This window comes from Phoenix dactylifera, chromosome 16 (genome assembly GCF_051530095.1).
Source record: "Phoenix dactylifera cultivar Ajwa chromosome 16, Ajwa_hap1_PhDact_Kaust_v1.1, whole genome shotgun sequence".
NCBI lineage: Eukaryota > Viridiplantae > Streptophyta > Magnoliopsida > Arecales > Arecaceae > Phoenix > Phoenix dactylifera.
Genome location: NC_143205.1, coordinates 8,417,529 through 8,426,719, shown reverse-complemented (window position 1 = coordinate 8,426,719; position 9,191 = coordinate 8,417,529). Strand labels below are relative to the sequence as shown.

The 9,191-nt window shown below is 46.9% G+C and overlaps 1 protein-coding gene across 1 annotated transcript; it reads right to left on the bottom strand.

Annotated features, from left to right (window-relative positions):
• Nucleotides 1-567: 567 nt before the first annotated feature.
• On the bottom strand, nt 568-3,568 carry LOC103697802 (arginine decarboxylase-like). Its single transcript, XM_008779734.5, has 2 exons — nt 3,431-3,568; nt 568-3,194 (listed from the first exon to the last, which is right to left on the bottom strand). Exon 2 carries the CDS (start codon nt 3,002-3,004, stop codon nt 836-838), a length of 2,169 nt encoding a protein of 722 aa, XP_008777956.1. The 5' UTR covers nt 3,005-3,194; nt 3,431-3,568; the 3' UTR covers nt 568-835.
• Between the last annotated feature and the right edge of the window lie 5,623 nt (nt 3,569-9,191).

The window sequence follows — 9,191 nt, the reverse complement described above, 5'->3', positions numbered from 1 at the left end:
GAGTTATCAAAACTCCCACAAGCCCAATACAGAACAATTAGCCAAATAATTAATACTAGCTGGCAGTTAGTATGAGCAAAGGCGTGAAAAGGGTCCCTTTGTTTAGCGTGGGGATCACCCTAAGGCATGGAGAAATACACAATGTTCCATGATTTTCCCACCTATTTATGCCATGATTGGAGAGAAGCTTAGGAATCCTCGGCAGTAAAACTTCTAACCTGAACAATTCGACGCAGAAAAAAACAAGAACTTAAAAAGAAAAAAAAGGAAAGGCTACACTCTTCAGCTGCAACGAATAACCTTTTCCCTGAGGAAGGGGCGGGGCCACCAGATTCTTAGATTCCTAGTGTTGATTAGCAAACTGTCTGCAACCAGTCACCTTAATTCTTCTAGCCTATCGCTGTTTGGTCAAAATAGGGGCTCTTGTTCCATCGGCATATTCAAACTCATGTTCGAAAAGCTGCTTCCTTTTTGCTGACCCTCCATGATCCTTAGAATCCAATTATTTTCCACGAAACTATCAAGGATTGAAAAGGAAACGAAGTAGAAGAGGCAATAGAACGAACATTTTGAAAGCAAGGAACATTATTCTGGATTCCCGACCCTGAAACTGGAGACTTAATCCGTCCAAGTCCCTCTAATTTGAAGCAAATTTTAAGAAACAGCGACAACAAGAGGAGACATCCCCTGCCTCTTACAACATCCCCATCAGCTAAAGCAGATGGAATATAGCAGATTAAAATAAAATAAAAAAGAAAATAGAAAAGAAAATTTGCGAAGCACTCCAACGACACACGACAAACGCATCATCAGGAGGCAGTGCGGGGGGTTACCCTCATACGCTCAGGCACCGCATAAACTCCCACTCCTCGTCCTCCTCGTAGCTACCCCCGTCGCCGGCCACAGCCGCGCCGGCGCACCCTTCCGAGTCGGAGCTCATCCCGTCCCCGCCGGTCTCGCCACCGACGACGAGGTACGGCATGGAGCGGAAGGCGCAGGCAAGGGTAGTGGCCACGGCGCCGGCGTCGACCACCCCTCCACGAGCGGCGGACTCCTCCGCCCGCCTCTTGAGTGCCTCGAACATGAGCTCGGGCTCGTGCTGCATCGCTCGAAGGACATCCGCGCACGACGGCCCTGGCACCGCCTGCGTCACCGCGAAGCAGTGCGGCCCGTCGCTCTGCGTCACCCGCACAACGCTCGGCCCCCCGAACAGGTTGTGCAGTCCACCGAGCGCCTCCTGGTAAGCCCCTCCCAGAAACATCCCCAGATAGTAACCCCCCTCCTTGCCGCCGCCGCCGAACTCGTGCAGCGGGAGGCTCCGCCGCCCGCCGATGAATCGGTCCACCTTGCCATCGCTGTCGCACGTCAGGTCCGACAGCACCCCCTCCACCACCGGCTGCTGGTCGAGCCGGTGGATTGGGACGATGGGGAACAGCTGCCCGATCGCCCAGAAATCCGGAATCGAGGTGAAGAGAGAGAGGTTCACATGGTACGTCTTCACCGGTTTAGCCAACCCGATCTCCTTCGCCACCAGCTCGCAGAGCCCGTCAACCGCCGCCAGGTGCTCGAGTCCAAGAAGCCCATCCTTGAACTGCTCGACACATTTCCTCTTCAGCTGTTCCGTGTAAATCAGGCACTTATCGCAGTCAAACTGAAAGGTGGCCTCCATCAGATCCCGGTAGTCGCCTCTCATGTCATCAGGCAGGTCCTCCAGGAGGTAGGTCAGGCCGGGTCCAAGGGCCGTGGCCGGATCGACCGCGGCGACGGCTGTGGATGACACAGCCTCGAAGATGAGGACCGAGTGGTGGGACACCAAGGCCCGGCCGCTCTCGCTGCAGAGTATAGGGGGCGGCACGCCTTTCCGGTCGCAAGCGTACTGGACCGCCCGGACAACGGCTTCCGCATACTCGTCAAGGCCGTATCCGACGGACATGTCCGACCCACTGGAGTGGGAGCCATCGTAGTCGATGCCGAGGCCGCCCCCCACGTCGATCACGCGCATCGCCGCACCCAGCCGCGCCAGCTCGCAGTAGATCTGTGCGGCCTCGCCGACGCCGTCCACCAGGAGGGCGGTGGACGGGATCTGCGAGCCGATGTGGAAGTGGAGGAGCTGGAGGCAGTCAAGCATCTCGAGCAGCTGGAGCTTCCGGGCCACCGAGAGGATCTGCGCCGTCGTCAGACCGAACTTACCCTTCTCGCCGGACGTCGACCCGAAGTGGCCGGAGTGCCGTGTCCGTAGCTTCGCCCTGAGGCCGATCACCGGCCGGACGCCGATCCTCCGGCTGGTCTCCACCACCGTGGAGAGCTCCTCCTCCTGTTCAAGAACAATCACCACGTTCAGATCCAGGGTCCGCGCGAGGAGAGCCAGGGCGACGTACTCCTCGTCCTTGTAGCCGTTGCAGATGAGGAAGGCATCGGGGCTGCCTCGCGCGAGGCAGCTCATGGCGAGGAGGAGCTCCGGCTTGGATCCGGCCTCGAGGCCGAAGCGGAAGGGGGCGCCGAACCCGACGACGTCCTCGACGATGAAGCGGTCCTGATTGCACTTGACCGGGTAGACCCCCTGGTAGTGGGCGCCGTAGCCGGTAGAGCGGATGGCGAAGTCGAAGGCGGAGTGTAGGGACTCGAGGCGGTGGCGGAGGACGTCGGGGAAGCGGACGATGAGGGGGAGCTGGAGGCCGAGGCCGCCGGCGGATTTGGGCTCGGAGGCCTTACGGACGACCTTCGTCAGATCGATCTCCTGATGGGGGAGGGTGGAAGCACCATAAGGGTGGACGGCGATGTTGCCGGCCGCGTTGACGGAGAAGTACGGGGCGCCCCAGCTGTCGATCTTGTAGAGGGCGGCAGAGAGGTCGGGAGACCAGAGAGAGACGTGTTCGAGGGCCGCCGCCGTCGAGGCCGTCGGAGCGCCGCCGGGAAATGGTCCCGGCGCGGGAAGAGAGCCATCCCAGGCGAGGGCGTAGCCAGGAGGGGCGACTGCAGCGCCTACGCAGGCCAGGGCCGGCATCTCTTCCCGATCGCAGTAAAAATGGTAGAAAAAGAAAAAGCTAGATTTCTCTCAGATTTGAAGAAGGGGGCTTTGAAAGCCGCCGAGGCCGGAGCCCCGGCTACCCCCCCAAACGAGGCAGGAGAGGACTGAAATAGAGGAGAAGAACTCTAGCTCGCCTTTAGAGCAGCTGGATATCCCCACGCCGCACCTTCAGAAGACGGCGAAAACAAAGAAATAGATGAAAAACGAGAAAAGAGAGGAAATAAGCCTAGATAGCCGAGGATCTGGGAGACCAACCGCCCTGGATTTGGCTGGGATAACAGATCTGAGATCCGAGAACAAGGGATCTACGAGCGGGAGAGAGAGAGAGGGAGGATGGCTTTCTCGATCTCTCCGACGCACGGAGCGGAAAGAATAAAGAGGAGAGAGGAGCAGAAAGAGTACCTAAAGTCCGGCGGCGAAGGACGCCGGAAACCTAGACGCGGGCGGCGGAGGAGTGGAGGAAACCTAGCGGCGTTATGGCTCCGGCTGGGAATAAAACACAGAGTTCGGGGAGCGGGCGAGAATTGCATGAGAACCGTGGGGGGTTTTTATAGGGCAAAAATAGCCATTTTTTCCTTTTCTTCTGGCCGGAGGAAATAGTGAAAATTAAAAAATCTCTTTAAAATCTACCTTTTTTCTATTTTTTGATTTTTCTTTGTACCAATTTATTGGTAGGAAGAATAATGATGGAATATCTCGTCCGTGACTTTTGCTTCTTCTTTTGTTTCGTCTATCTCGCTAAGATTCGAGATCCGCCTCTCCGCGTCGATTTGCCGCGTGGCCGTGGACTGGGTCCCGCGCCTTCACCGAGTCTTCAACGCCCGTCACTCTTCATCTCTCTAGAAACCGCCGAGTATAATCTCGTGGTAATATCGCGATACCTGGGATTCCATTAGTCTATAGTGATGAGGGTGAACCGGCGACGGCGGGCCGTAAAGGGCGCAGGCCTTATCTAGAGAAGAAAGCATCTCATAAACGGAAACTACTGACGAACCAGATGATGCCACGCTACCGCTCGAACGGATTATCTTCCGAAAATCACGCGAATCAAAAAAACGGTGGCGTTCAAAATGGCATTGGAAATCGATAGGTAACCATGCTGTTATACTCGTGACCGTCAAGCACGTCAGTGGACCGTTTAGAGAGAGAGGGAGAGGGTGGGGGGGCAGTTTACATATAAAATCTAAAGAATATTTCATATTGGCCATTTTTCCTAGTATATAGGGACAAATAATAACTTTCGTGGCTATTGTTTCGAATGATTTAAGCCTGAGCAATTTAAAACAACTAATAGGCCAATAACTGCGTTATTGGAAACTTGCCCTGGATCCTGGATTCATCATAAGGTGGTGGTGGAACCCACGGTTGGGTCCCTTCTATTATTATTCTAACAGATAGGAGGACACCCTCAGTGACCAGGGAAGGGGAGGTCAGAAGCGGGGAGGGTGCGTTGTGGTCCGGCGTAGACGGTGTGGAAGGGATCTCCGGGGGATGATCTACACCGTTGAAATCGTGCAGCTGTCAGTTATCCATGTAAAGAATTAAAAGGAACGAAATTTAACATAAAGCAATGCGCGGTTAGGAGAAGGATTGGGCCGGCCACCAAACGTTGGACATTTGTCTCCTCTTATTTTGACTATTTCAGCATATCCTTAAGGGCCCAAGTTGGACCTGTTCGTTTGCGCGCGCTTTTTCCTTGGCAAACCGGATGGACTAAACCGCACGACAATGAAAAGTCTTCCCTGGATGTAATTAGTCATTAAATTCATGAGTAATTGGTGTGCATTGTATGTTATTGCTCATTCTTGATTTATCTTTAGAAATTTTTCCTCGTTTCCTTTTAACTTTTTAGAAATGAATTCCCGCTGTTTATATCTCCTAAATAAATAGCATTTGCACCATACTTTTTTTCGGAAAAAATATAAGGAATTACATCTTTATTATTATTATTATTCCATTTAAGAAATAAAAGAAAGAAAAAAAAAGAAAAACTAAGACGGGAGGAGATCTGGACCAAAATGGGACGGGCAAGACTCAAACCCATGTGTTTGGTACCCATCCCAAAAACTTTTCCAAATGCATTAGACAGAACTCTAAGACTTGTTATAAGCTAAGGTTGTTTGGCTGCATGCAAGTTTTACTAAAACAAATGCCTATAAAACATGATTATATTTTAAACAAATTTTACGGAAAACAAGATATCTAAAAGAAAAGTTTTACGAAAAAAAAGAGAGTCTGGAGAGACTTGTTTTCCATAAAATTTATTTTTAGATTATATGACTTAACAATTTTGCCAAAATAAATTTTATACAACACAACTGAATAATTATTTTTATAAAACTCATTTATTTTGAGTTTTCTATATAATTGTTTTAATAAAACTTATCAATCAAACAATCTCAAAATTAGTAGTTTCTTATACTAGATTTCTATCAATATAAAATAAACTGTTATGATGAGACAATAAGAAGTGGTGCCTTGATGACTAAAAATAAAATAAAGAGTGGTGCATGAATAATCCTGTTTCCCACGTGTCCTCTAAAGGAAGGCAAAAGCAATTAGTTAGGTGATACAATGGAAGAAACAAATGTTAAACCAATTAATGCTTCATTAAATGTGAAATATGTTGTAGTCACCAATTGCGTCTGACTCTATGTGCAATGCACCTCCAGAAATGGATAGTATAAAAGATATATAATAAACTTTATTATTTATATATCATCAGCATCGCATTGTAAAAAATTAATTTAACAAACAGAGCAAGTGCAACATCAAAATTGTTTTCTTGAATCAGATGCTTTGTCTCCATTATTTTCATAGTGATGTAAGAAATATAATGTGAGAATAATTAAATGACCGATTATTTACACGACATCCTAACCCAAAATCTGGTTAAGTAATAGCCGCTTGGTATTGTTACAGATCAAATAATGAGAAACTAGTCTAAGTAATGAGAAATAGGTTAAGAGGGTCAAGTTTGATGTGAAAGTTATTAGCCGAGGGATTGAAAGTGGTTAAGGAGAAAGATGGTTTGAGGAGTCAGTCATGTAGTTTGAAAAGAAGAGCTTCCTTGGTCGATTCAAGTAGTTTGCCAATTCTTCACATTCCTATATTTATGTGAGGGCTTTACCCAGCAATCATCTTTTCTCTTGTAAAAGAGTCAGTTTCATGCCATCCGAGATTCCCTTTCTGATCTGAAGATGATGGGAATCATCAAACAGAGTTGCCAAGATCGAATGTGAGAGATTGCCATTTGATTTACCGAAAGCAGAGGAGGAATTAGTAGCAAGTTATCAAACCGAATATTCAGGTATATTATTTTTTTTATTTATATTGCTTCTTACCTAAATCTATTACTTTCTTCATTATTTGTAACAGTTCTTTACTTAGGTGGGTGAAATTTTTCTATTTCATACATATCTATGATTGAAGGAAAATGGCTAATGTGGTGACATGTAACTAGACCTAAGAGTAGTAACAATGATGAGATGATCAAGTCCTTAGTAGATACCATGCAAGATAGACCTAACCATGACTAAAAGGAATTAGTTGGATTAGGCAAAGTGATTGTCTGAGACTCAAGCCAAGTTCTAAAGCTAGCAGATATAGGTTGATTATAAGTATAGTTTGTCAAAGAGGATAAGTAGTGATTTAAGAAGACGATTGCGCTTTGTGTTATGGAAGGAAGCCTCAAAAAGAAGATGTGAGTGGTGGAAGTGGTTGCTAAAAAATCAAAAAATGATAAATCGAAATGTGGACAATAACCAACGGAATAGCAGTTACTAGTAAGAGATAGTTTTTGGCATCAAAAGAGGATAACTATCTGAAAGTTTAGAAGAATGTGTAAATACGAAATAGTAGTCTAAAGAGTGGCCCTCTAGCTACCAATTGAATCAAATAGCAGAATAGTCACCGCTCCCTGTCTCAAATAGGTCGCACTCTACTAGCAAAAGTGTTTGAAGGTCAAGGTTGTAGGATTCATTGCCATCTATGTTGGGTTTTGACCCACATGACCACATCGTGGTCAGTTACGATCCCGTGAGAAGTGGAGGCATTATCCTTGATGGTAGGATAACATAACGGGTCTCACCCTCTGCCTAGATAGGGAACACGGCATCGGTCTCCATCACCGGGTGTTCGAACAGGGGCCAAGAGGGAGATACGAACTAAGGACTTGATCATCCAGAAAACAATGGATCCAGGTACGCTTCCTTTATTTGAAGACTGGTTCATGATCCTATTTATAGATGTTCCTACATGTGGTATCAGAGCCTGGTTCATCCTAGAACCAGATCACAGTAAAAGGGTAGATCACAGGGACAAGGCAATGATCGTTTTGGCCAGTATAGAGGCGATCTGATCATCGCCATGTTGACCGGCCGTCACTGGGATGCCGGGATACTGTGCCGAGAGTCGACCATTGCGTTGTCCCTGGATGGCTTTGGCACCATAGAGGCGATCTCCGGCATTGGGGTTGTTTTGCCGGCCATCACAGGGTCGGATTCATGGATTTGAGAAACAACCCCACTCGGGGTGACCCTGCTGACGCTGGATCTGGCCGGCATATGCCGCCGTGAGCCATCAGAAGATCCGGCGTAGCCGCCGGCCATGGTCTCCCTCCCACTCTTAAAAAAAAAAAAAAGGGGAAGATAAAACTCACCGGAGTCAGTGCGGGTGGTTCGACCGTCCGGGTGACGCCGTCGGGCGGCGTTTCGTCCGGCGTCGGGCCCATCCCGGTGGCGCCGTCGGGCGGCACTTCGTCCGGCGGCATAATCGCCGCCCGCTGCTCCTAAGAGCCGACGGGTTGGGTTCGGCGGAACCCCAACCCGCCGGCGTTGCCCTGCTGGCGTGCGACCGCCGGTGGGCTCGCCATCGGGCGGCGAGTCCACCGGAAGGAGGCGGCGCGCTCGTCGCCCGGCGACCGGAGGCTGGCGGGCTGGGTTCGGCGGAACCCTAGCCCGCCGCTAAAAGAGGAGGAAGACGGGTCGGGATCGACCCGTCTTCAGTTCTTTAAAAAAAAAAAAAGTATTAAATTATTCATAACGGGTCCGGGTTTTGAGTTTTAACCCGAACCCGTAATCGTTAACCCGCTGCATTTAAAAGGGCATAACAGGCATAACGGGTTCGGGTTTTTTTTTTTTGGGTTTCGATCCGAAACCCGAATTCGTTTAGCCAATAGAAGGAAAATTTTCCGTTAAGCCCTTATGAAACATTTTATTTTTTCATACAGCCCTCCCGGGGATGTTAAAAGAATGAAATGTTTCTATTTAAGTCCCTGTGAAACTTTCTATTTATACTAAAGTCTTAGAGGGCTGTTACAAAATGAAAAATGTTTCTATTAAGTCCTTGTAAAGTATTTTATTTATACTGAAATCCCTAGAGGCGATGAAATTGTTTCTGTTAAGCCCCTGTGAAATATTTTATTTATGCTGACATCCTTCCAGGGCTGTAAGAAACAAAATATGTTAATTTAGTCCCTGTAAAGCATATCATTTATGCAGAGGTCCTCAAAATATGTTAATTTAGTCCCTGTAAAACATATTATTTATGCAGAGGTCCTTGTAGGGTAATGTGATAAAAAAAAAAAAAAAATTGTCATTTATTTTACATTTTAATATACTTGATAGCATGATATGACACATGTACTGATTGTGTAGATTAGTAAAATATTAAATACATGTTTTATTTTAATTTGTCATATTATGAATTGTCAATTATGTGCAATGTCATTATTTTAATTTGATGTCTATATTATGATATAGTTTGGTAGTTGCCAAAGTAACCCAACTAGAATGTTTAATAGACATCAAGTCATCAAATACTCTAATCCCAGGTATTAAGATAATGACTTTGCAAATTATGACTTACAGTTTTTCAATCATGAGATATTATGGATTGGCCCAAAGGTGCACCACTTTCAAATGATTGATTTGCTGAGTTAGGATAATTAATGAGTATCCTTGATTTAATAGGTATTGGATGCTCAAAGGCAACAGACCTATTTAAATTTTGGACCTATATCATTAATTATTCCTAGGTGAATTGGGAATCACCATAATAGTAATTTAGTGTTTCATAATTACTACCCAAAGGTGTATTATGGTAATACTGTTTATGTTATTCATCATTATTGCTAACTCAAAGTGTTAATGTTGTAAGCATT